We start from the raw sequence: 27,597 nt of genomic DNA, 5'->3' as shown, positions 1-27,597 counted from the left end.
CAAGAAATGAAATCTAAGGAAAAAATATATGTCTTCCTGTATTTCTAATTTCTACCCATTAGTCAATGGCCTTTCTTCTCACCATCATTGAACCAGAGGATGACCCTTACCCTAAGTCCCCCTAAACTTGGTTTTTATTTTAAAAACATGCCATATGATGTCTTGGGTGGGTGGGTTGTCTTCCTAGGAGGAAGGATTGAAGTTAACATTCCAGAAGCACAAGTTGATGGCTAATGGAGTAATGGGAGATGGACATCCTCTTTTTCATAAGAAGAAAGGGAACAGAAAGAAGCTAGTTGAGGTAAGTGGTAGAGAAAGTCTTTAACATGATGATTAGATAAAATAGTTTTGTTCCCAGTAATTGATGAAGGCAGTTGGGATTGAGGGAGTAGAAGATACTAGTTCATGGCTACCATTGGCTCTGCTCCCCCTCCCTCCCTCCCCAAAAGAAGAGTATGTGCTCATGGGGGTGGATTCTGGGTTTGCAGCTGGAGGTGGAGTGCATGGAAGAGCCTCATCACCTTGATGTGGACCTGGAGACCCGGATCCCTGTCATCAATAAGGTGGATGGGACTTTGCTGGTGGGTGAGGATGCCCCTCGCCGGGCTGAACTGGAGATGTGGTTACAGGGTCATCCAGAGTTCGCTGTCGATCCCCGATTTCTAGCGGTGAGTGGCAGTTCCATGCAGCAAGATTTAAAGTCATTCCCTTGGTATTTAAGCTGTGTGAGAGGGAGGAAGCATGCCATATATTATGTCATTGTTTCTCCATCGGCAAAATAAGAGTAATTATACTTAGTCTTCCTACTTCACAGAGTTGTTGTGAGGATCAAAATAATGTTACAGTACTTGTTAAACTAAATGCTAGGCAAATATTTACCATTGAACTATTACATAATGACCTAATTTTTTTGGAGAAGTCTGCTTCATGGCAGTTTTCCAGTAGGACTAATCCTTAGTTTATCCACACAATAAGCATTTATGGTCAAAGTAGACACTAGTCCCTTAATGATTACTCCAGAGAAGATTTTTTTATTCCTTTAGGATAACTGCAGCTTTTCTATTGCAGTATATGGAGGATCGCAGAAAACAGAAGTGGCAGAGATGTAAAAAAAATAATAAGGCAGAATTGAACTGTTTGGGAATGGAACCAGTACAGACAGCTAACTCTAGGAATGGAAAAAGGGTGAGTGAGACTTGAGGTATTACCACTCTGTTCCCACACTAGATATGACTAGAGAAATTATTTAATGTTATTTATCTTTTTTCCAGCGTATGTTTGAGAAAATTTATCTTCAGTTCGCAAATAAAGAAACCATAGTATTTTTACTGGTATTTTTACAGTCTTATGGCATCGTCATCTCTAGAACAGCATGAAATTCTAAAAGCTAACTTTAGCACTTTAAGCATGTTAAAATGTAAGAATTAGTAAGATGTGTTAGAAAATTCAAGGCCTTATCCTGCTGTTCTACTGACTAGGGGATTTTAGGCAGATCCTTTAACTTTTTCAATTCGCATATCCTGAAAAGTTGAGGGTTTTGGAGCAGATAATCTCTTAAAAGTTTTATGATTCTACATATTTTAGAAGTGATTTGGGGAATTCCCTGGCGGTCCAGTGGTTAGGACTCTGCGCTTTCACTGCTGAGGGCCCGGGTTCAAATCCCTGGTTGGGGAACCTGCAAGCCATACAATGCAGCCAGAAAAAAAAAAAAAAAGTGATTTGGGACCTACTAAAGAAAACAGTCATGAGGTTTCCCAACATGGAAGAGGTTGAGAACCACTAATAATATGCCAGTAATGGAAAAAGACAGGAAATCATGTTTTATAGTTTATAATAACAATTTTGGTCATGAGTGAATTCCATTATTTTTAGATGTACTTATACTTTTATCATGGTTCTAGATTTGGTGGATTAAGAACCCGTAATCATTTCCATCAAAATATAACTGCAAAAGTTTCTCTTGGCTCTGTTTGCCTTACTTTGGACAATAGTCGTATTGTTTAAACATAAACATATATAAATCATGGTTTGGTTTGGTAAGCATTTAAAATGGACTAGCACTTTGTCTACTCACTTTATCTAATCATTCCCATTTGATCTTTTATATACATCTTTATATGTATGTGATATATACATAAAACCACATGGTTTATCTTTCAACAAAATTAATTTCCAAATGAAAAATATCTGTCTTTTGCATTTAACAAATTCTGAGAAGAACATTATTTTGCACATAACATATATTTATTTGTGAGGTGAATTTATAAGGCTTATTTATTATTTTTATATTGGTGAAAGTGGTTTCATATAAATATCGTTACCATGGAAGAGTGTTTTAATTTACCCTCTTAGCCTCCATGGAACCAAGGGTGTAATTAATACTCAGAATGGTTGATATGGGAGGCTGATGGCGAGGAGGCTGATACCTTCTCTTGTCTTGAATTTAACATTATAGAGCAGCCTGTAAGGAAGGCTTTTCCTCCAGGATTACCTATTTTTACCTCAAGTACTTTTGCACTTCTTTATAGTCAGTTGATAACTCTAAGAAAAAAGATCATAGGAAATCACAGAAAATTATAATGTGATGAGTACAGAATTCTTACTGCAGAATTGATGGCGTATCTAGCACTATATCATTACTGGACCCTACAGTGATTTGGTGCTGTTATAGTGACATTTTAAAGCCTAAACAAATAGAGTTTTGAGATGTTTGTTTTCTCCAGGTCAGAAAGGTCAGGCCTAATAGATTGGGCAAGTCCAGAGACACAGGTACTAATTGTCTGAGTTTATGGCCAGTTTACCCAGTACTGTACTTAGGTCTAGCAAAGTAATAAGTTCCAGCTTCAGAGAACTTAAACAAAATTTATAGTGAGACCATCTAGATGAAGCAATTTAAAATTCAGCAGATATGTAAGTTTTTTTATCAATGTGGAAAAAAAACGTATTTTAGTAAATTTGGTAAGGAGCTACCCCATAATCTTTTTGGTGTTCCGGACATCCAGAATCGTAATCTGGTCTATCTTGAGTTTACCCCACTCTGATGCAATAATGGATAGTATTGTAAATGTCAATATTGTCGTGCTGTACTTCACATGGTAAGATCATGTGAACAGCCTGCCATCAGTAAAGCATACTGTGCAAGTACTGATTCATTCACTGTCGTACTCAGGCCGCTTATTTACAAAGGTGAATAATTTTGAAATGGTTGGCCGGAGTTAAGGTACAGTGTAGTCATGGAAAAAAAATCAAAGCTCTGGTTCACATGAGTGTCAGTGTCAAATCCTTGCTCTTGGCTTCAGCATTATATTGCTTCAACCAGCTACATCTTGCTTTTCCTCTTCCCCATTACCATCAAGCCTCATCTGACTGGTTTTGCCCGTGCTAAAGATAGATTCAGTGAAAAAGCATTTGTATGCTAGGACTCCGTTGACTTTTGGGTTTTTTTCCTTCCTTTCTTTTTACTATCTTCTGTTCCTTCCTCCCAGGGTCATCATGCTGAAACAGTGTTCAACCGGGTTTTGCCAGGGCCTATTGCACCGGACAGCAGCAAGAAGCGGGCCCGTAGGATGCGACCAGACCTTTCTAAGATGATGGCCCTGATGCAGGGTGGAGGCACTGGGTCCCTGTCTCTGCATAATACCTTCCAACACAGCAGTAGTGGCCTGCAGTCTGTGTCATCTCTGGGTCACGGCAGTGCCACTTCTGCGTCTTTGCCTTTTATGCCGTTTGTGGTGGGTGGTGCAGCATCATCCCCTCATGTAGACTCCAGCACCATGCTTCATCACCACCACCCCCACCCCCACCCCCACCATCACCACCATCACCATCCAGGCCTGAGAGCCACTGGCTACCCTTCTTCACCAGCCACTACCACCTCTGGTACTGCCTTGAGGTTGCCACCACTGCAACCTGAGGAGGATGAGGACGATGAGGATGAAGATGATGATGATGATTTATCTCAGGGCTATGATAGCTCAGAAAGGGACTTCTCACTCATTGATGATCCTATGATGCCAGCCAACTCAGACTCCAGCGAAGATGGTGATGACTGAAGCCCCATCATGGTCCCCATCGCTTGGGTGGCTGCTGTATTTTCATTTACTCTGGCCCTTGGACTGTGGAAAAGTGGGAGGGGCAGGGGAGATGTGGGGAAACCCAGGACTCCAGGAGGTGAAAAGGAAAAAGAAAACTTGTACCTGATTGCTTCCAAATTTGAGAGGATTGGCTGGGCAGGGGAACTCCTAAAACAATACATGACTACTTCCTCGTTTCTGGGGAAGGAAAGGAGACTAGAGCAGCTGATGTGCTCGCCCCTCCCTAGACACCTCCATTAACCACAGACTGTGTAGCGCTGGCACTAGCCTCCGGCAGAGCCTGTTCCTGACCGAACTGTGGATACAGCTGGAGGGTCAGGAACTGCTACCTTCCTTCCCCTTGGCATTAATAAATTTAAGTTAATCCTTTCCCACTCTTCCCTTGTTCTATATTTGCTCAAACCCAATATATTAATTTTAAGAGTTGATGTTCACGATGGGTAATTTCAACATCACTTTCCTAAAGTTCATTACTGTTCATGCGGAGTTACCTTGGATAGGGCAGACAAGTCATCCGTACTCCATTAAAGGGTTATATATAAGCTTAGGCTCTCCACCTTACCAAAGGCAAGGAAACGATCTAAGCTAAATGGCAGGCAAAATGTTCCAGATTCAAACTCCAAGTTCTTAGAAGAGATGAAAAGGAAGAATTTCGTCAAGACCCACGTACATTTTGTCTCGAATTAAATAACGGTGCTTTGGGGAAGCCTAAGAACGGTGTCACTTCATGAACTGCGGCAAGGGGACTGGCTACCTGGAAGGACGCCGTCACGACTTGGCGGGGAGTGCATTCTATAAATTCCCTCAAGCCATTTGTTTCCTTTGACCCTTTCCCTATCACCCTAGCGCCCAAATGAAGCCTGGGCATTTAATTTCCCTTTCTATGGCGAAGCCCTTCCCCCGTAGCGCCGGCCCTAGTTTAGTCTTACGGGCAGGGTGGGCTACTCTCCCAGGTTTGAGCTCTCTGTCCGCCCGGAGCCCCTGACCCAGCGTCCTGGCACCGAGGATCCTTCCAGCCCTGAAGCAGCAGAGGCTTTTACTTCCGCACCTTTTCTAGGATAGGAACGGACCGAGTTACCCTGCAGTCTTCCCACTCCTACCCCACGCCAGACCCCGCTCTTTCCGCTTCCCCTTCCTTTGGGTGGGGCCACTGCACCCGCGCGCGGCAGCTTGTGTGGGGCGGGGCCGGCACGTCAGGACTCCCGCCTCCTTCGCAGTGCCCAGCGGCGGTCGCCGCCGCCGCCGCCGCCGCCGCCGCCGCCTCCGCCTCCGCCTCCGCCTCCGCCTCGGCAAGGAGTCCGACGGCCTGGAAACCGCGGCCTGGCAGAGAGTAAGGGCGGGTGCAGGGGGTCACGTGATGACGTCGACTCTCGTGCGGCTGTTACTAAATTGACAAGAAAACCCCGCGAAAATCTGAACAGTTTTTGCGTTACATATTTTGTTGCTTTCCCCACTCTTTTCCATCCTCTCCTCCCCCTAATCTCCGAAGGAAGGATTTAAAAAAATAAAAATAAAAGAATCCCAAGCGCTGCTGGGACCCGGAAGCGGAAAGGGCATCTTTGAGGTCGATACTTCCGGGTCACTGGGAGAGTGCGGGATTCCAGGGCCGAGAGAGGGTGGCGGAGCCGGGACCTCGCGTGATTCTCGGAACCCGAGGAGGAGCGGCGTCTGTGGCTATGGCTGTAACTCTGGACAAAGACGCTTATTACCGGCGAGTGAAGAGACTGTACAGCAATTGGAGGGTGAGATAGATCCCGTAATTTTCCCTAGGGAGCCCCTTTTGCCATCCCATAATAACCCCGTTTCTCGGCGCCTTTTTTCCCCCTTTCCGTCGGTAATTCCCGGGTTCAGTGTCGCGCCGCTTTAGTTGCTCCAGGATCATTCACCGCAGGCGGTTCCGAGCGCCGCCCAGTAACAGGGAATCCCCCCGGCAATCACCCTGCCCTGCGGCCACCACCATCTTCCCTGCGTGCCAGCCCCCGTCATGCATAACAACCACCTCTCGTAGTTTCTTCCCGCCCTAGGAGAGGCATCATCATCCTTCCCTCCCACTCAGTGATCAAGTCTTGCTGCCCCCTCCTGCAGTGTTCGCACACACCCACGCACTCGCTCTGTCCTCCCAGAACCACAGTGTTGCGCCCTAGGTCCCGCCAGAATTACAACCATTTCGTCAAGGATGGATGGAGGGTCCAAGAGAATGTGAATCGGTCTCTTGGCGTTTATCGTTTGCGGGGCTGTTGCTGGAGTTAAAAAAAGAAATACTGCTCACGCGCAACCGCCTCATGTTCTAGGCCCTGCTGTGGGCAACACAGAAACCTAACGCTGAAAACCTGCAGGCTTTAGTTAATACAAAAAACGATGTGTTGCCTAAAACCTCATTAGTTTTCCTCCTTGGTTGAGTATCCGGGGCACGTGTTCAGAAAAAGAGCTGTTGCAGTTCCCAGTCTTTTAGGGATTGGGCATTTTTGCTGCTTGAAAAAGTCCCCAGTTAACGATTTTACTTTTATGCTGGTAACTTACCAATTCAAACATTTGATTGCATCCTGTGGTGCATTCTGAGCTATCTAGGTTAAGCCTGGCTTCTGAACTCTGTCATTTAGGGAAGATAAAACTAATGAAGACTTTTTCAAATCTGAAAAGCGTCCTGACAAAAATGATCAGTTCTGATTTCAGCATTGTAAATTGCCTTTCAAACTGATCTTCTAAAAACCAAGCTATTAAAATTGGTCATTTCCCTAGCATTCATATTAAAGGTACCCGTGCGTGTTTCATCTTTTGAGCATAAATGCATTAGATAATTGAGAATAAGATGGGTTCTTTGCATTTTATGAGAAGCAAAAATAAGGACTCTGCTAGGCAAAAGCCGAACTTAAATTTTATTTTAAAAATTTTTATTGGTTAATTTCTACCAGATGTTTTTACAGTTTCTCTGTCTCATTTTAAAGTTTGAATGTGATCCGTATTAGAAAAACTCTTTCTAAATGCCCAGATATTTCCTAAAATATTATTGTACAAGTAGTCATCAAAAGCCCTTTCTTCCACCCATAGACCCCAAAATTACACACCTTTGCTGTGGTGGTTGCTTCTAGTCCCAGTGATTCAGAGTTTATCGAATTATCCTCTCTAGACCATGTATGGAAGCTAAGATTAATTTAGAGCTCAAAGCTCCTCTACATGATAGGTGAATGCAAAGCATGAAACTAGGAAAAGCTTGAGGCCTGGAGACAGATTGGCAAACTTAATGTCAAATGACAGTTTTTAAATCCATGAAAGTTATTGGCCCCCATTTTTTTGTTTGCTTCTCAGAAATCATTAAAATTTATCTTGGCCCTCCTGTCATTTGAAAGGAGCATGTTAGACTTTAATAAGATCTTGGTGTTACAAAGTTACAAGCCAAATCAATATAAAAATGTACTCATTAGCAAAATTTGTGGTATATCATTATGAAAAATCTTATTTGAATAGACTTTCTGCTTTTTTATACCTGTAAATTTTAACAACTATGCCTAGAACCCACCTGTAGAATTTCTTTATGCATTGTTGTTCCAGGTTGCAGTACTTTGATTCTGATCTGCTTAACCAAAGATCATAGTTTTCTGGGATAAGTTCTGGTTGCTTATCCTCTTAGCTGCAGCAGGAAAATAGTGAAATGTACAGGTGCAAGCTATATTTGTTTTTCTACACTATTTTTTTTTGAATAAGAAAACTGGCATTGAAATGAGAATAACTTGAAGTTAACTATAGAAATTCCAAGCCTTGTCTTGTCAGCTCCCATCTGCAAAGAAATCTCTGTTACAACAAAAATTAACTAAAAGATTAGTTTGGGCTCCACAACCACTTTTAATTAATTAATTAATTAATTGATTGATTGCGTTGGGGTTTTGTTGCTGCATGCAGGCGTTCTCTAGTTGCGGGAAGGGGGGGCGACTCTTGGTTGCGGTGCAAGGGCTTCTCATTGCAGTGGCTTCTCTTGTTGCAGAGCACAGGCTCTAGGCGCGCAGGCTTCAGTGGTTGTGGCACACGGGCTTAGTTGCTCCGTGGCATGTGGGATCTTCCCGGATCAGGGCTCGAACCCGTGTCCCCTGCATTGGCAGGTGGGTTGTTAACCACTGCGCCACCAGCAGAGTCCCCCACACCCACTTTTAAGTTTTAGATACCCTTAAGCATTAGCCTCTCAGAACTGTGTGGGTGCTTGTGGTAGCTCCAACGGTCTTCAACTGCCTAGAGTTATAGAGCACCAAAAGGCTACCAACCTTTTTTTTTTTCTTTTTCGTTTTTTAAATAAGAGTAGGAGCTAATGTGTTTCCTGATCTCATCTATGCAAGTTGAGTTTGGCTAAGGTACATTTTGTGAGGCTATTGTAACTAAGATGTACCTCTTAATCACAATTTTCATAACTAACATCCCCCAAACAGTTGCAGTATCATACATTTCTGTTTGAGTAGAAATTTCTAAAGCATTAAACGTCATACCTGAGTAAAAAGTGTCATTTTAGGAATAAGAAAATGGGCCCAGCCAGAAATGAAACAGGAGACCTCCATAGTGACTAAAACTTACTATTTATGACTCTTTCTGGATGTTTGAGTCTAGTCTAGTCTAGTCCTGCCTCTCATTTTTTTAAAATTAATTAATTAATTAAATTTATTTTTGGCTGCAATGGGTCTTCCTTACTGCGTGCGTGCTTTCTCTAGTTGCGGTGAGCGGGGGGCTACTCTTTGTGGTGCGTGGGCTTCTCGTTGTGGTGGCTTCTCTTGTTGCGGAGCATGGGCTTTAGGCACAGGCTTCAGTAGTTGTGGCTCGGGCTCTAGAGCACAGGCTCAGTAGTTGGGGCGCACGGGCTTAGTTGCTCTGCGGCATGTGGGATCTTCCCGGACCAGGGCTTGAACCCTTTTCCCCTGCATTGGCAGGAGGATTCTTAACCACTGCGCCACCAGGGAAGCCCGCCTGTCATTTTTTAAAATGAGAACTGCTCGGAGCAGAAAGGGTTTGCAGCACCTGTCTGTTCTGCTTTAGAGAACCCCAGGTGATGGTATTGGATCATGAGCGTCAGCTGGGGGCTTCTCCTCTGTCTTCTTATACTTACCGGGTCCATATTCAGGGTTTCCCAGCCTTTTCATGATTGTGATTGTTTTTAACCAAGTGATAGAATTAGTACTGCATAGGGTACAAGGGGGTAGGTTACCCACCATCCTGGGGTCCCAGCTGCTTTGAGAGCTGAGGGAATACTGTATCCATGCACACCTATGACTCATTTGAGACCTACCTATTAGGACATCCTGCTGTGTGTGTGAACCCTGACTTCAGTCATCTGCCTTTTAACCCAAAAGAGTTCCATAAAAAATCAGAATAGCAGCTGTTTTCAAAAGGAATGCTGATCCATTGCATTCATTCATATGGTGCTGCACTACTGGTCAGGACTGAGGAGTGAGTGGCTCCAGCCTCAAAAAGGAAGTTTGTGCCTGTGGAGAAAACTAATAACCTATAGTGTCAGTGCTTCTCTTGAGTGGCAATTTCTGGCTCTTTGCTGATTTTTGTTGTGGACAAGTTTCTTGTTCTGGATTGCTCTCTAAGTAAGACTAGGCAGTAATCTTTTGTGGCTTAGGAAGGTTCTTTAAAATATGGGCAATTTCCATACTACTTTCAACAAATAACGGCTTGCTTCTACCCATCTCAGTTCATTATGGCTCATTTATCTCTGGCGTGAGCTAGAGAAAGGTTTAAATAATGCTTTGGTTTCTTGAGTGAAGAGGAAGGCTAGATGGAAGTACATGCCTGGGCAGGTTAGGATTCATTTATTCTTGCTTACTCAAATTTTTATTTATTTTTTATCACTGTTACCAAGTGCAGTGCCTGGCGTGTAGTAGGCACTCAGTGAATGATGGTAACTTGATTTCTGAGCTCTCATGCATTCCTTTCTTGGTTTGAAGAGATTTTTATAGAGACTGTACTCAGGGTGATCATAAGTCCTGCCTTTCCTGAAACTGTTCACCTGTTGTACATATGTAATTAATGGCATACTTTTTTATTCTCAAAATTGTCTCGGTTTGGGTGATGAATTAGATCGGTATCTTAGCTATAACTAGAGACTTCAAAAATGTTTCGTGTTTTAATACAGTACCCCTTTGGCTCAAAGGAAGATAGTTGTTCCTCTGCTGCAGTATTTCCCCAACTTTTATCATTCCGATACCACCCTCACAATTTTTGCCGATTCCTTACCACTTATATTATTTACCTTGCACTTTAAAAAATCAGTTTTAATCAAATAATACATACATAGGTTTTTTTTTTTTTTTTTTTGCGGTACGCGGGCCTCTCACTGTTGTGGCCTCTCCCGTTGCGGAGCACAGGCTCCAGACGCGCAGGCTCAGCGGCCATGGCTCACGGGCCCAGCCGCTCCGCAGCATGTGGGATCTTCCCGGACCGGGGCACGAACCCATGTCCCCTGCATCGGCAGGCGGACTCTCAACCACTGCGCCACCAGGGAAGCCCCATACATAGGTTTTAAAAAAACAAATAGTTCTAACAGCCTTAACAAAAAACAGTCACCTGACCCAGAAGCACTCACTCTCCAGTTCTTCACTTTCTTTCATATTTTGAAGTAATATCCTATATACTGCTATTTCTTGATTTATCAGTTGTAGATATTAACTCTTGTTTTGATAGATTAGGATTGAAATTTAACTGTCTTATACCATCATATTCAGTCCAGCTTCCCTACCTCCTGACACTTCCTGTAAATTTTCTTCTTGACACAGTTATGAAAAACTTCAACATACAGAAAGGTAAAAGAAATTTCCAGTAAGAACCCATGTACCCCCACCTAGTTTACACAATTAATATTTTATCATACTTGCTTTATCACATATCCATCCCTCTTGATAAGTTTTTTTCCCCAAAAAATTTTAGTAAACTCAGTCAGTTTACATTGTTATGCTCATGCAACTATTTTCACTGCTGGGCGAAGCAGTAGAGTACAATTAATTACCTTTCCTTTTCTCTGCAGTTTTTCATTTTTCCTGGCATTAATGATTACTTCAATTTCTCTCCTCTTTTAAATGTCCCTAGCCCTAATTTTTTTCCTGCAGATCTGTCATAGTCTCATCAATTTTTTATTCTAAAATTTTCACACTCATGAGATATTTTATTAAGTCTGTGTTTGTTTTTTAAATACCACCAACACCCACCCACCCACCCACTCAGCCTTACATTATTCTGCTCTATCTGTACGGGTTGCTCTCTAGGCCTGTTGAACCTTGGAACTTTCCAGTGTCCCTTGTATCCTACAGTCCATGTCTTGATTTTTTTTCCTTTGTTTTGTTAGAGCATTTCTCTAAGAGCTTCTTAGGAAAGAATACAGAGAATAGATGTTTCTTGAGCCCTTATGTGTCTTAAAAAGTTTTATTCTGTCTCCACTTTTGGTTAATAATATAGTTCAGTGGGTATAAAATTCAAGGTTGAAAATCTCTGAGAATTCTGCTCAGAATTTTGAAGCTATTTGTCAGCCTTCAAGCTTTCAGTCTTACTTTTGAGAAGAAGGCTGATGTGATTCTATTTCCTGTTCCAATATATGTGGCCTATTGTTCTCTGTAAAACATCTCTTTATTCCTTGTGTTTTGAAATTTCACTGCCCTGGTATGAGTCTTTCCCCCCCACCCCCGTTGCATTGAGTTGGGAAGTGGGGGGCCATTTTAGTCTCAAGACTCACATCCGTCAGTGCTGGAATTTTGCATTCATTGATCATTTTCTCCCCATTTCCTCAGTGATCTGGTTTATTTTCCCGCTGAAATTCCGATTTAGTAAGGTTTAGACCTTTTGGCTTAAATTTATTATCTTTCCATTTCATTTCCTGTCTCTTTATCTTCTACTTCCAGATACTGTTTCTTAACTTTATTTTACTACTTTTTATTGAATTTTTTTTTGTCCCCTATTCTTTTCTCGTTTCATGGATGTACTATATTTATTTCTCTTATAGGGGATGTTTTATTTAATTTTTATTTTCTGTCCTCGGCCATGCCTGTTTCCTCTGGATTTCTTTGCTTTCTCTCTTACATGAAGGACACTTCACAAAAATCAAAATGAGGCTTGGCTACCCATTTGTATTAAGAATAAGGTAATAAGAAACTGGTGGGAAGCTCTGCATGAATAGGGTCTCTCAACTAGTAGAGAGGGGTTACGATAGAGTGAATAGGTTAGCTTATTCGATGAAGAACCCCCAGATACTGACAGTATCTGAAGTTTTTTCTCTGAATTCAGTGATGCTCAAAGAAAAGTCCTCTAATTCTTGTCTTTGGGGCAGTTGTTGTCATTCAGAAAACAGACTTTCATTTAATTCCTCAGCATTTAGTACTTGCCTTCTGCTGGGCCTAGTATCTAGAGCCTTTTTGAGCTCCTTTCTCCAGAGAATAAATTAAGTCTCTTTGCGGAAGGATTAGGAGTTGTCTCAGGGCTTCCAAGAACTGGGGACTTAAGCTTGCTGACCAGACCTTCTGTTCTTAGCTCTGAACTTATCCGTGTTCAATATGTCCCTTTCCTCTTCTCTAATACTTGGTGCCTCCCGAGCCCTGAGGCCATTAGGGCTGTATGAGATACGCACACTTAACATCAATATCTTCCGGCTGAGAATGCTTGTCAGGCACTTAGTCATTTACCACTCTCTGTCGTCTTTTCATCTTCCAAAAAATTCTTTAACCTTAATACATCCAGAGAACATACTTTATATCACTGTAAATGGACAATTGTGTCACTTTCCAAAAATAAAAAATTGCTGTTAAAAAATAAAGATAATGTAAGCACAATTGATATTATTAAATTGTAATTTTTTTAGGTTATATTTTTAAAGGTTATATTATTCCATTTATAGTTATAAAAGATCGGCTGTATTCCCTGTGCTATACATTATGTCCTTATAGTTTGTTTATTTTATACAGTAGTTTGCACGTCTTAACCGCTTACCCCTATTTTTTCCCTCCCCACTGGTAACCACTAGTTTGTTTTCTATATCTGTGAGTCTGTTTCGTTATAGTCACGAGTTTATTTTTTAGCTTTCGCATGTAAGTTATATCATACAGTATTTGTATTTCTCTGACTTTTTTCACTAAGCATAATACCTTCTAAGTCCATCCATGTTGTCGGAGATGGAAAAATTTCATTCTTTTTTATGGCTGAGTATAATATTCCTGTGTGTGTGTGTGTGTACACGTATGCCCCACATCTTTATCCATTCATCTGTTGATAGACACTTAGGTTGCTTCCATATCATGGCTATTGTAAATAATGCTGCAGTGGACATTGGGGTGCATATATCTTTTTTTCTTTTTGGCTGCGTTGGGTATTTGTTGCCGCGTGCGGGCTTTCTCTAGTTGAGGCGAGTGGGGGCTACTCTTTGTTTCAGTGCCTGGGCTTCTCATTGGGGTGGCTTCTCTCATTGCAGAGCACGGGCTCTAGGCACATGGGCTTCAGTAGTTGTAGTGCGTGGGCTTAGTTGCTCCGTGGCATGTGGGATCTTCCCAGACCGGGAATGGAACCCGTGTCCCCTGCATTGGCAGGAGGATTCTTAACCACTGCACCACCCCATATATGCCTACTGGGCAAGGGCTCACTCTGAAGCCAGACTGCCTGGGCTTGAATCCATGACCCCACCACTTATTGTGACCCAACCTCTCTGTGCTCCAGTCTCCTCCATCTTCACATCTATAAGTGTTGCTGTGAGAATTAAATGAGCTAATGTGTATAAGGTACTTAGAATAGTGCCTAGCCCACAGTAACTACTATATGTTTCCCACTATTATTAAAGACTGAAATGTAGAAGAAACACAGGCAGAACACTCTTTGACATAAATCATAGCAATACTTTTTTTGGATCTATCTCCTAAAGTAAAGGAAATAAAAGCAAAAATAAACAAATGAGGTCTTGATTTGGGGTTTTGAATGTGATGATGCATACTACAGCTAAAGTTTTATTGTAGATTACATACAGAAAGTGCTTTCTCAGTAAATACTGTTCCCATCTGAAACACCTGTTTCAGCAACACTTGAGTGTTAAGTGGACAAGACAGACTGGAAATTGGCAGGCTTTGGAGACAGAAAGGGTTTGGTGGATGTTGAGAGTCTGCACACCCGGGGTCACTGCTGCAAAATGGTTCATCTAGAAAGTCCAGATTTGACAGGGGCTCAAGTCTGAGTCCTAAAGACCTCCCCAGCAGAAGAGGTCACATGGGAATCTGGAGCCGGTTAAGCAGCAGAGTTGAGCAAGCAGATTATTAAAAATCTCCCACAGTTTCAGAAGACTGTTTGCAGATGTAACCTGTATAAGGCATTTGTACTCCTCATAAGGTTTGAAAATACAAAGTAGTGCCCCAGATTTTGCTGTGAAAATGTTTGGCTTTACTGTAATCCTTTTCATTGAATCACATTGTAAGAAAAAATTTATTTAAATTTATTATCTTTAGATGTTCTGCTGTTATTTTATTTTTTTCTGATGTTAGAGCCCACTGGTGTTTGTAAAGAATCAATCAAGAATATTCTATGAAATGGTCAAAGTACATGGGTTCCAAGAGAAATTAGGATTCATCCTCTTACCTTTTTGATGGGCAGTGGAAAACCAGGCATTTTATATTCATTGAAATCCTGGAGATTTTGATGGATTTGTTTCCCCTGTCTTCATAAAAAAGCTGAATACGTGGGTCTTTTTTTCTCTTTCCCTATTTTCAATTATATTGAGATCCCTTTATATGGTTTTCCCATGTTATTAATGATTAAGTTACATAATTATATTCTTCATATGCTTTTTTTTTTTTTGGCTGCGTTGGGTCTTCGTTGCTGTGTGTGGACTTTCTCTAGTTGTCGTGAGCAGGGGCTGCTCTTCGTTGTGGTGCGCAGGCTTCTCATTGCAGTGGCTTCTCTTGTTGTGGAGCACGGGCTCTAGGTGCGCGGGCTTCAGTGGTTGTGGCGCACGGGCTTAGCTGCTCCGTGGCATGTGGGATCTTCCCAGACCAGGGATCGAACCTGTGTCCCCTGCATTGGCAGGCAGATTCTTAACCACTGTGCCACCAGGGAAGTCCCTCTTCATATACTTTTAAAAAATTTATTACTGTGTATTTTGAATTTTCGTACGTGTTTTTTTTGCTAAAAAATCTTGACTCAACCAAGATTTCAAGTATCAAAGAATACTGAAAGAGACTTTTTGGTTAGTTTCAGTGGTGTTTTTTGTAGACAGATGTTTAGGAAATATATGTCAGTAGCCAGAACACATAAGCATTAAATATAAGGGAATACCTGTTGCTAATTTTGGGAGGTTATCAAGGTACTAGTAATTCTAGTGCCACAAAATCCCACAGTTGGGGGAGGAGAGAATATTTGATGCCAGAGTTAGTGTTAATATATGTTGTAGGAATCATAGCACAGTGGTTCTCAAACTCTTTGATATCAGGACCCCTTTACGTTCTTAAATTATTCAGGTCCCCACAAAGCATTTCTTTGTATGGGTTGTATCAAGTACAGAAAGAAATTTAGCTTCATACATACATGAAGCTGGAAAAGGGAGAAATTTTAATAACCTTTTCAGATAATTATGGATATTCTTTGTTATTACTACACTAAAAGTCTGGAAGTGGTAATCTCTTGAAAGTTAGTTGTAATGTGGAATCTAAAACCACAGCAGTGAACTTTTCATACTCAAGTTATGGGTCTGTCTTGCACCTTTGATCCTTTACCCATGGATGATTTTGTAACATGCGTTGCTTATTTGGAAAATATTGGTTCCCTCAGTTGTACCGATCTGGTAAATGTACACATTTCATTTTATGATATTGGAGAATCGTGTATGTTAATATCACCACCGATATCAGAAAAGTCTTGAGTAAGTAGAGAAGCTGTCAAGTTCACAGTGGTGTGTACAAGTTTTTCAAAATTTTGATTTTTGCTTGAAAACTCGAATTTCATCATTGACAACATGTTTGTCATTTGTTTTCCTTGAAGTGATAGGCTCACTTAATTCATTTTCAAGAAAATGTATGCCAGATGCCCAACTCAGTGTAAATGGCTGGTTCAGGGCTTCCCTGGTGGCGCAGTGGTTGAGAGTCTGCCTGCCGATGCAGGGGACATGGGTTCGTGCCCCGGTCTGGGAAGATCCCACATGCTGTGGAGCGGCTGGGCCCGTGAGCCATGGCCGCTGAGCCTGCGCGTCCGGAGTCTGTGCTCCGCAACGGGAGAGGCCACAACAGTGAGAGGCCCGCGTACCGCAAAACAAAAAAAAAGGCTGGTTCAGTTTGTTACTCAAGTAATTATACAAGTGCTTTTCCTTGAGACAACCATCATACTTCAGTTTGCACACAGAAGTGCTTTCTGTGTACTTCCCATTGCTTTACACAGAATATTAAAAAGACATACACTCAAGGGTTAAGATTTCATAATATTAATCATTTTTACTGTGTCAAGGACATTTTTTAGTGAAACTGGATTTTTTTCCTATGAGTGTGTGATAGTGAAGAACATAGTTTGGTGCCACTGCCTTGGTGCTGGAGCAAATGGTTATCTGCATGCAAAATAATGAAGTTAGGCCCCTTCCTCACACCATACACAAAAATTTACTCAAAAATGAGTCAGATCTAAATATAAGAGCTAAAACTATAAAACTGTTGTAGAAGAAAGCATAGGTAAGTCTTCATGTCCTTGTGTTAGGCAAAGCCACCTTAGATATGACATCAAAAGCACAAGAAAAAAAGAATTCAGACTTCTTTAAAATTAAAAACTTCTGTGCTTCAAAGGACAACATCATTACGAAAGTGAAAGAAAACCCACTGAATGGGAGAAAATAATGCAAATCATATCTGGTAAGAGACTTATATCTAGAACATAAAAATAACTCTTAAAGCTTAGTAATAAAGCAGTAACCCAGTTACAGAATGGGCAAAGGATCTGAATACACACTTCTCCAGAAAGGGTATACAGATCGTCAGGAATCATGTGAATGGGGACTCAGTCAACATCATTAGCCATTAGGCAAATGCAAGTCAAAACTACAGTGAGATACTACTTCATACCCATTGGGTAGCTATATAAATAATAAAATAATAAAAAAGATAACAAGTGTTGGTCAGCATGTGGAGAAAGTGGAACCCTCATACGTTACTATTGGGAATGTAAAATAGTGCAGGCACTTAGAAAACAGTCTGGTGTTTCCTCAAAAAGTTAAACATAGGGCTTCCCTGGCGGCGCAGTGGTTGAGAGTCCGCCTGCCGATGCAGAGGACACGGGTTCGTGCCCTGGTCCGGGAAGATCCCACATGCCGCGGAGCGGCTGGGCCTGTGAGCCATGGCTGCTGGGCCTGCGCGTCGGAGCCTGTGCTCCGCAATGGGAGAGGCCACAACAGTGAGAGGCCCGCGTACCGCAAAAAAAAAAAAAAAAGTTACAGTTACCATTATAACCAGCAATCCCTCACCTAGATACATACTCAAGAGAAATATGTGCACACAGAAACTTCCATGAATGTTTATAGCAGCATTATTCATAGTAGCCAAAAGATGGAAACAACCCAAATATCAAACAACTGATGAATGGATACAATGTGGTATATCCACATAATGGAATGTTACTCAGCAATAAAAAGGAATGTGGTATTAATACATACTACAACATAGATGAACCTTGAAAGCATGTTAAATGAAAGAAGCCAGACACAAACGCCACATATTATGATTCCATTTATATGAAATGCCCAGAATAGACAAACCCTTAGGGACAAATGAGATTAGTGGTTGCCTAGGGCTGGGGGGAGATGGATAATTATTGCTAATGGGTTTTTGGGGGGAGGATGAAAATGTTCTAAAATTTGTTATAGCTGCATAACTAAATACCCTGAAAACCACTGAACGGTACACTTAAAGTGGGTGAATTGTATGTGAATTCTGTCTCAGAAAGCTGTTTTAAAAAGGAGTAAGTGATGGCTGTGAGGTTGCCAGGCAAATATGTACCTTAAACTTAGAATTTCTGTTAGGAAAAAATTACACATATCTAGGGTAAATACTGAAGTTTGTATTCCTATTTTGCTAGTGTGAAAGAAAATGAACAAATTACTTCCTCTGCTTTTCAGAAAGGAGAGGATGAGTATGCCAACGTTGATGCCATTGTTGTATCGGTGGGTGTTGATGAAGAAATCGTTTATGCCAAATCAACTGCCTTACAGGTGAGAAATTTACAGCTGTGTTTAGCCCTGAGAGTCATTGAATCAGCTACTGTACTGTTCAATATGGTAGCCGTAGCCACATTAAAGTTTTAACTCCTCAGTCCTAAGTCTCAAGTACTCAGTAATGGCTATCATGTTAGACAGGGGACATATAGAATATTTCTGTCACAAAAAGTTCAGTGAACGGCACTGATTTAGAGCATAAGGAAAAAGGAAGAGAAGTATATAAATTAGGATGGATTTAACTTTAAATAACAGAAAAATCTAAATAACAGTGGGTTAAAAAAAATATTTCTTTTTCTCTTAGATAGTCTTCAGGGGCCCAGGTTTTTTCCCGGTCTCTACTCTGCCATCCATAGAGTATAGCCCTTGTGCTCATTTTGCAAAATTTGCTGCAGCTTCACCCTTATATCTGCATTCCAAGCAAAAAGAATGGAGAGAGGGAATAAAATGGGAGACCCTCCCTCCTTTTTTAAAGAGACTTGCTTGAAGTCCCACAGAACACTTCTACTTATAACTTATTGGCCCAAATTTAATCTAATGGTCATGCTTAGCTACAAGAAAGAATGGGAAATAGGGTCTTTGTGCTGAGCATTTTGCCCAGCTAAAGGTCATGAGTCTCTTTGAGAGAGAAGATATGAGTAATTGGTAGGCAACTGGCAATCTTTGGGGAGCTAGAATGCACAGTTCTCTGAGGTGCTTCTCTGTCTCTTGTTTTATGCATTTCTGTCCTACTAAACAGTAATATACTTCCTATAAACACAAATTATCCAAATGATTTGATGGTCTTTATTATGGAATGTTTCAAACAAATAAAAGTAGATAAAAGAATATATTGAACTCCTGTGTACCCATTATCCAGTAAATTGTCAACTCCTGACCAATCTCATTTCATTTGAATCTACATCCAGGTTCCCCCATTCCAAGATTATTTGGAAGTTAATTCCAGATACCTTAATTTATAAATATGTCTGTGTAAGTACATTAATTTTTTTGTATCTGTACACACTGTTGTCTTTTCCCGTAGACATGGCTCTTTGGTTATGAACTAACTGATACTATCATGGTCTTCTGTGATGACAAAATCATCTTTATGGCCAGCAAGAAAAAAGTGGAGTTCTTGAAACAGATTGCTAACACTAAGGGCAATGAGAATGCTAATGGAGCCCCTGCCATCACACTGCTCATACGAGAAAAGGTCAGAACTAATAAAGAAGTTGTCATAAATGTGAAAGAATGTTTAAAAATGATAAACAGAAAAGCCTTCTAGGAATTTAAAAAATACAGGGGAAGATTTAGCTGGCCGTCATTTGTTAGTCAGGAAGAAAAGAGCTCAGTAGTCCTGTCAGTTCTGCAGTAAGACAAATGGGTTATGTAATTCTGGTGAACACTAACTTTATCCATTTTTGTCACTGTCAACTTGTTTGTTTTAATCTGAGCGCCTTAATTAGAACAAATAGCTTTAAATATCCTTAAGGAAAATGAGGCATACCTCATTTCCAGTTTTTATAAAATGTAATCTTCTTTGTTATACTGCCCACTTCTCTTCTGAGAAGATTTCTTCTCAAAATGTTGTTCACCTTTGTATTTGAGTTTCTCAGCTGTTCCTGAAGAAAAAGAATAGCCTTCTTAGCTTATATGGTACTTCACTTAAGCATATAAAGATATCCAAAGAAATTTTGCGTTACCTTTTGGTGTGTTATAGTCTGCCCTAAAGAAGTAGGTAGTAGAAGGGGAAATAGAATTTATTCTTTCTGTAGTTTAGAATATTCTCTGCCTAGTACTAGTAGAACATAGATGTCTAATTCTGAAATTGAACCCCTTTTCCTCCCTGTGGCACTGATAGAATGAAAGTAATAAGAGCAGCTTTGATAAAATGATTGAAGCCATTAAAGAAAGCAAGAATGGCAAGAAGATTGGAGTGTTCAGCAAAGACAAATTCCCAGGAGAGTTCATGAAGAGCTGGAATGACTGCCTCAACAAAGAGGGCTTTGACAAAGTAAGAATACTCTTGGAAATAGGCACACTGAGAGTTGAGAAGACAAAATTGTGAGGAGCTTCCATAACAGATAATGCAGAGAATTTGTTTTGGGAAAGCTATATATTCATTCACATTTCCATTTTTCATTCCCTTCGGCTGAGCAGTAAGGCAGTTTTACTTTCCAATTAGGAATGAGGCATTCAGGAGAGAGTTCAGGTACTTCAGAGGGAAACTGAGAAAATCTCTTGTCCAAAAAAAATTTTGCTTTGTTTTTCTTTTCTTTCCTGTCTGCCTTCCTTCAGCCTTTATGGAAACCTCGAGAGAGAGGCATTTATATTTACATTTTAAATGATACATTAGTTTAATGCCTCTTAGAATACACCAGTGACCTGGTAAAGAGCTCTTTCAGATGTTTATTCAATCCAAGAAGAGGAGATTTAGATATTCTGCAGACTGCTGATGAGCAGTTTGCTATTAAATAACCAGATATCATCACTGATAATATTTGACTTGGGGGAGAGATATTTCTTTAGCAATTCTGTATCTGCATGTTAGAAACTGTTTATCGCTTTGATTGCAGATAGACATCAGTGCAGTTGTGGCCTATACCATTGCTGTAAAGGAGGATGGAGAGCTCAATCTAATGAAGAAAGCAGCCAGCATCACCTCTGAGGTCTTCAACAAATTCTTCAAGGAAAGAGTCATGGAAATAGTCGATGCAGATGAGGTGAAAAGAGAGGGGGGCGTCTTTTTACTGTTTTAATGAAGCAGAAGTAAGTCTCTCCCATGCAGCGCTTTTTGGTGTGTGTTCGGCTTCCTTTGATACATAAGTTGGTGTGTAATTGTGCCAGCTTTCTTTCAGAATAACTATAAACCTGCACTGTAGTTTCTGGAGGTTACCCAGTATTTCACTTGAGAATTCCTTGAATAGCTGTGAATTCCACATATTCTCTAAATTTGCTTTACATGTACACCAGTATGTTAAGTGGCGCATAAACCACTTCATAAGACTTCTATAGCATCCTATATGATATCAGGATATATGTTATCCTCAAATGGTGATATCCAAAAACCCAACACCCCTCTGCCACTCTCTAGTAAGTATTGTTTTATTTCTGGATATACTTACAGAAAGTTCGACACAGCAAACTGGCTGAGTCTGTGGAAAAGGCCATAGAAGAGAAAAAATACCTAGCTGGGGCAGACCCTTCTACTGTGGAAATGTGTTACCCTCCTATCATTCAGAGTGGTGGCAACTATAACCTCAAGTTCAGTGTGGTGAGGTAAGTAGGAGAATTTCAAAATATAACAACAACCAGAGCATTTCAGCCTTTGGCCTGTTTTTTTCTTGGACTCATTCTGGAATTCAAAAAAGTAGGAGGAGAAAGAATAATCGTTAGCCTGCTTTTTACATTATCTTCTTGTTTTATTCTATGCATATTTTTATTTTATTTCACAGTTACTCATTTCTTACTTGAGTATTTGATTGTAAGCATTTTCCAGGTAATTTAAAATGCCGAGAAAAATGCAAAATGTTGAAAAAAAATCTTACTAGATATATCGTAATGTAATTCCCCTTCTAATTTTTAAAAAATACTGTAAAGAGGGGACTTCCCTAGTGGTCCAGTGGTAGAGAATCTGCCTTCCAATGCAGGGGACATGGGTTCGATCCCTGGTTCGGGAACTAAGATCCCACAAGCCGCGGGGCAACTAAGCCCATGCACCACAGCTACTGAGCTCACGCGCCTCAATGGAAGAGCCTGCATGCTGCAACTACAGAGCCCACGTGCTCTGGACCCCGTGCGCCACAGCTACAGAGCCCACACACCCTGAATGGAGCCCACGCGCCACAACTAGAGAGAGAAAAACCTGCACACCGCAACTAGAGAGAAGCTCGTGCGCCACAACAAAGAGCCTGTGCCACAACGAAAGATCCCGCACGCCTCAACGAAGATCCAGCATGCCGCAACTTAAGACACAACGCAACCAATAAATAAATCCATCCATACATACATACATGCAATGATGTTATAACCATAGGCTTTAAAATAAATAAGTAAATAAAATAAAAATAAAAATACTGTAAAGAATGCTGTGTGTCCTGGTTGGTTGGAAAGGATTAATTCATAGTGAATTCATAGTGGACTGGTGGAAAGGTGATGCCTTACCACCATGCTGTTAGGCTATAATGAATAAAATTCAGTATATGTTTTACATACTTAGGATACAACAACTTTTTACTGAATTTTTATCCTAAAAGCTTTGGCCATTAAAGTTACTCCAGAGCATTTATAAACTGATTTGTTCTTTCTTTTAAAAAGAAGTTTAGGTCATTTTTCCGCTTCAGCTTTGGGATATAGCAGGGAAAGGTAGTGCTTACAGATGTGTGTGTTAGTGATACTAAGGACTTCACTAGTTTGTGTAATGAAATACTTTCTTCCTTTGGTCTCTAGTGACAAGAATCACATGCATTTTGGGGCCATCACCTGTGCCATGGGTATTCGCTTCAAATCTTACTGCTCCAACCTCGTTCGCACTTTGATGGTTGATCCTTCTCAGGAGGTTCAAGAAAATTACAACTTTTTGCTTCAGCTTCAAGAGGAGCTGCTAAAGGAACTAAGACACGGTAAGGTGCCTTAGATAAGGTTTAGAAATCATGTAACAAAAATGTAGCATTTATGGGCATGGTTATCCCTGAGGCTCTTGTACTGTAAATAGAATTAGATTTTACTAACCTCCAGTCAACATTTAGTTCCTCAGTGTACTTTCCTTTTATGCATGGGTGGTTACTGTGGTTTTATACTGATTAAAAAAACCTCTGACTGGTTAGGCCTCTGTGTCCAGATCTTCATAAAATACTCTGGCCTTACTACTTTTCTTGAGAAAGTTCTGAGAAGTAGTATCTCTCCCAACAGGCTGTGTAATATTAATCCTATATTGAATGGATACCCGGAATCTTAGTTTGAGAGAAGATCTAGTAGCAACCCTGCTAAGCAGGCAGCTGCCTACCTCAAAAGCAAAGCACTTGACACCTCTTTTGCCTTGAGACTTTTCACTCCCAGATGGCTAAATGGGACTTCATGTTTACCACCTTCAAACTACTTCATAAGCCCACTCATGTTCTGCAGAGCTTCCAGGCACCATTCCCCCATGATACCTCAAGTTGATCTTGAGAGATCCAATTAGAGATCATAGTCCTAGGTAGTTTAATAATAAAAACCCCTCTGAGGCTACCATATCTGGCTTGAAATATGTATTCATATCCTAGACCCTGAAAAATTAAGTCCAGAGTTCTTCCAGCAGTAATTCACCCATTTAGTAGTCCTGTTTTTCAAAATGTATAATAAGTTTAATGTGATACCTTTTATCAACTCTTAAATTATTTCACTGAGACCAACTGGGGTTCCACAGTCCCATTGGAGTGATTCTAAAAAACAGTGTAATTAAAGAATGACCAGGCAGATTGTTTTTTTAAATGCACATTTCTAAGTCCTACCACTCCTGCAACTGTATTCCTTATTTTATGCTTTGAGAAACCCTGCTTTAGGGAATATTTATTTATTTATTTATCTCTCTATCTATTTATTTATTTATGGCTGCATTGGGTCTTTGTTGCTGCATGCAGGCTTCCTCTAATTGCAGCAAGTGGGGGCTACTCTTTGTTGCGGTGTGGGGGCTTCTCACTGCAGTGGCTTCTCCTGTTGCAGAGCATGGGCTCTAGGCGCGTGGGCTTCAGTAGTTGTGGCTCACAGGCTCTAGAGCGCAGGTTCAGTAGTTGTGGCACATGGGCTTAGTTGCTCCACGGCGTGTGGGATCTTCCCAGACCAGGGCTGGAACCTGTGTCCCCTACATTGACAGGCGGATTCTTAACCACTGTGCCACCAGGGAAGTCCCTAGTGGACTTAATAGGTGAAAAAAATGTTGATTAAAAAAATGTGATTTTGGGGTTTTTTTTTCTGAAAGATGCTTTAATGTCCCATGTCTGTCTCATTAGGTGTGAAGATATGTGATGTATATAATGCTGTCATGGATGTGGTTAAAAAGCAGAAGCCAGAGCTGCTGAACAGAATTACCAAAAACCTTGGGTAAGATGCTATGATATACATTGTCACTCTGAGTCAATTTTCATGACTGGCAGTCAGGCAAAATATTCTTAGATGATTCAACCAATATTTGTGGACTATTAAACTTAACTGTGTGCCAGACACATTGTGTTATCAGAGAATGTGAGAAATACTTGAGTTCTACTCCCAGGGATAGGGTGGAGATTTTTCCAGACCAATGTAGTAGATGCCAATAGTGTTCCAGCCTTAAATTACAAATGTGAGGAGACATTACATACTATACTTCCTTTCTTAGAACACCTCAGCTCATATTTGCAAATTAAGTACTCTGAGATATCCTACTATTTAAATTCTTTTTTCAATTTTTATTTTATCCAGTGTTTCTCAAATGTATTTGACCACTGAACACCTAGAAATACCTAATAACATCTTACAGAACCAAAGACATTTGAGAAACAAAAGCTCTAGGCAGTCTCCTTAGATGGAAGCTAGTTGGGGTATATAGTTTATTTCTGGACTTCTCTGATGGACAAGAGGAAATATATTGACCTATACCAAGTCTTGGCCTAGGTGACTTAATGAAGCCAGTTATCTCATTCTACTAAATATAGTAAGTGTTATGTGCAGTACTTAATTAGAAAGTCATTTTCAACATATTAACCCAAACTGTCCTCAGATCTTCTTTAACTGACTGATCAGCAGGGGCAAATCACTCAGCATGTTTGCTTGCCTTATCTTGAAAATTGAAATAGGATATATTGTACTTGACTCAGGTTAGAGGTCTTTTAGCCTATTGCTGAAGTTTCTCTTCATTCCTTTTTTAGGTTTGGAATGGGCATTGAATTCCGTGAAGGCTCTTTAGTAATTAATAGTAAAAATCAGTACAAACTGAAGAAAGGTGAGTTTTACATGCATGCAATAGAAAAATAACCTTTTTGAAAATTTTCTTTTAGCTTTGTCTTCCTCTATTCTGTATAAAATCACACTTCTCCATCCTTTCACAGTCATTGACTCATTCCTGTTTTCCTCTTTTAGGAATGGTTTTCAGCATCAATTTGGGATTCTCAGACCTGACTAACAAGGAAGGGAAGAAACCAGAAGAGAAAACCTATGCCCTATTCATTGGTGACACAGTGCTTGTGGATGAGGTATGTATTGCTTCTTCCACTTTGAGTGGTCATGAACTTACTTTGGAAGCGCATTTTTGCCCTATGGTTCCCCCACTTTTTTAAATTGAAGTATAGTTGATTTATAATATTATGTTAGTCTCAGCTGTACAGCAAAGTATTCAGTTATATATATTTTTCAGATTATTTTCCATTACAAATTATTATAATATACTGCATATAGTTCCCTGTGCTACATAGTAAATCCTTATTTACTCTTGTTTATTGCTTATCTATTTTATGTGGGTTTTTTGTTTTTAATATTTGTTAAATGCTAGCTAAGGGGAAGGAGAGATCCCTATGATAGCCTAATACAGCTAGGGATAGAGATTGTTTAAGCCAAACCCTTTATTACATTGTGGCTTGAACTTTGATTATGATAATGTCAGGAACTGATTCTAATAATGGAACTGGTTTTTTTTTAGTAATGGCTTTATTGAGCTACAGTTTACGTACCATACAATTAAAGTGTACAATTTAGTGATTTTTAGTATATTCACAGTTATGCAACTATCACCACAGTCTAATTTTAGAACATTTTCATCACCTCAGAAACCCTGTGTGCATTAGCAGTCACTGCCTACTTCCCCCTCAGGCCTAGGCACTGACTTTCTATCTGTAAGGATTTGCCTTTTCTGGATATTTGGGGTCTTTTTGTGACTGGTTTCTTTGACTTAGCAGAAACTGATTCTTAATAATAGCAAATATTTAAGTGCTCTTATTATAAGCTAAGTATGTTTATGCATTAATTCATTGAATCCTTACAATAACCCTATGAAGTAAATAAATACTCTTATCCAAGTATGCAGATAAAGAAACTGAGGCACAGAGAAGTATAAGTAACTTGTCTAATGTCACAGAGCTGGAAAGTGGTTGAGCCAGGTTTCAAATCAAGCCTGTATTCTTAATCATGATCCCAGTGTTGCCTCCCAAATTGTAGTTCCTGATGTGCGTTTCAGAAGATAACTGGTTTTATTGTCAAAGATTTTTTAGTACCAGAAGGTTCAGAGCGTGGCCCAGCTATTTACTGGGTTTGAAAGTGAAAGTGTTTCACTTAAATGCTCTTACAGATGTCTGACTTCCTCCTTGTATTCCAGGATGGCCCAGCTACCATTCTCACTTCTGTGAAGAAGAAAGTGAAGAACGTGGGGATTTTTCTAAAGGTAGGAAGAAGATAAATGAGTGGTGTAGGAAGTTTGATACAGTGAGGAAGATAAACAATATTGGCTAAAATAATTAAGACCTGAATTTCTGATTATGATTTTTTTTCCCCCATAGAATGAGGATGAGGAAGAAGAGGAAGAGGAGAAAGATGAGGCTGAGGACCTGTTGGGAAGAGGTTCCCGAGCAGCATTACTTACAGAAAGAACACGAGTAAGCTTACTGTATTAAGTTTACTGTATTACTTTGGTGGTTCACAGGTTTTGATAACTTGGGTTTTCCCTTCTCTAGAATGAGATGACTGCAGAAGAAAAGCGAAGAGCACATCAAAAAGAACTGGCAGCTCAACTCAACGAGGAAGCAAAGAGGCGATTGACTGAACAGAAAGGGGAACAGCAGATTCAGAAGTAAGAGTTTGCATGGAGTAGTAAGATTGTTTTAGGGTTATATGTGATGTGCAGAAATTTCTCAAAAACATTTTATTCCCACTCCAGAGCTCGTAAATCTAATGTGTCCTATAAAAACCCGTCTTTGATGCCTAAGGAACCACATATTCGGGAAATGAAGATCTATATTGATAAGAAATACGAGACTGTAATAATGCCTGTGTTTGGCATTGCGACGCCTTTTCACATTGCCACAATAAAGGTACTAACTTTGAATCAAGCTCCATCCAAACAGTGTCTTAAAATAGATGACTCTCCGGCTTATCATAGATGACGGTCCTGTCTGCATTGTCTCTCACACTCTGCTCCTTCTGACTCTACCTTTCCCGCATTACTCACTTTCCCCCTCTCCCTCATCTCCTGCTGTCATTTTCCTTCCTTTCCAGTTTGCACTTTGGAGAAAGTTAAATGATCTAGTCTAGAAACATAATTTGCCTATTTCTCTTGGAACTTTGAGAATTTTTAAACTGTTTTCATAAATGTGGCACAGAGAAAGAACTTTG

General features: G+C 40.4%; 2 protein-coding genes across 9 annotated transcripts in view; both read left to right on the top strand.

Moving 5' to 3' along the window:
* The window catches only part of CHD8 (chromodomain helicase DNA binding protein 8), a 56,961-nt gene extending 52,497 nt beyond the window's left edge, over positions 1-4,464 (top strand). For 7 of the 8 annotated variants that reach the window (XM_082619405.1, XM_082619401.1, XM_082619398.1 and 4 more), the window contains exons 35-38: positions 188-301; positions 489-668; positions 1,069-1,185; positions 3,486-4,464. In XM_082619405.1, coding sequence (XP_082475531.1) covers positions 188-301; positions 489-668; positions 1,069-1,185; positions 3,486-4,052 — 978 coding nt within the window. In that variant the 3' untranslated portion in view covers positions 4,053-4,464. The remainder of the gene's footprint in view (positions 1-187; positions 302-488; positions 669-1,068; positions 1,186-3,485) is intronic. The other variant, XM_082619402.1, reaches the window with a different exon arrangement.
* An 899-nt stretch (positions 4,465-5,363) lies between these two features.
* The window catches only part of SUPT16H (SPT16 homolog, facilitates chromatin remodeling subunit), a 34,229-nt gene continuing 11,995 nt past the window's right edge, over positions 5,364-27,597 (top strand). The window contains exons 1-14 of the mRNA XM_082619415.1: positions 5,364-5,836; positions 18,184-18,276; positions 19,304-19,474; positions 20,123-20,275; positions 20,838-20,984; positions 21,389-21,540; positions 22,711-22,883; positions 24,252-24,342; positions 25,146-25,219; positions 25,357-25,469; positions 26,585-26,650; positions 26,766-26,861; positions 26,940-27,055; positions 27,143-27,296. Of these exons, the coding sequence (XP_082475541.1) occupies positions 5,771-5,836; positions 18,184-18,276; positions 19,304-19,474; positions 20,123-20,275; positions 20,838-20,984; positions 21,389-21,540; positions 22,711-22,883; positions 24,252-24,342; positions 25,146-25,219; positions 25,357-25,469; positions 26,585-26,650; positions 26,766-26,861; positions 26,940-27,055; positions 27,143-27,296 (1,665 nt within the window). The 5' untranslated portion in view covers positions 5,364-5,770. The remainder of the gene's footprint in view (positions 5,837-18,183; positions 18,277-19,303; positions 19,475-20,122; positions 20,276-20,837; positions 20,985-21,388; positions 21,541-22,710; positions 22,884-24,251; positions 24,343-25,145; positions 25,220-25,356; positions 25,470-26,584; positions 26,651-26,765; positions 26,862-26,939; positions 27,056-27,142; positions 27,297-27,597) is intronic.

Source organism: Mesoplodon mirus (genome assembly GCF_964341445.2).
Source record: "Mesoplodon mirus genome assembly, chromosome: 4".
Lineage (NCBI taxonomy): Eukaryota > Metazoa > Chordata > Mammalia > Artiodactyla > Ziphiidae > Mesoplodon > Mesoplodon mirus.
This window is presented reverse-complemented; position numbering and strand designations above follow the sequence as displayed.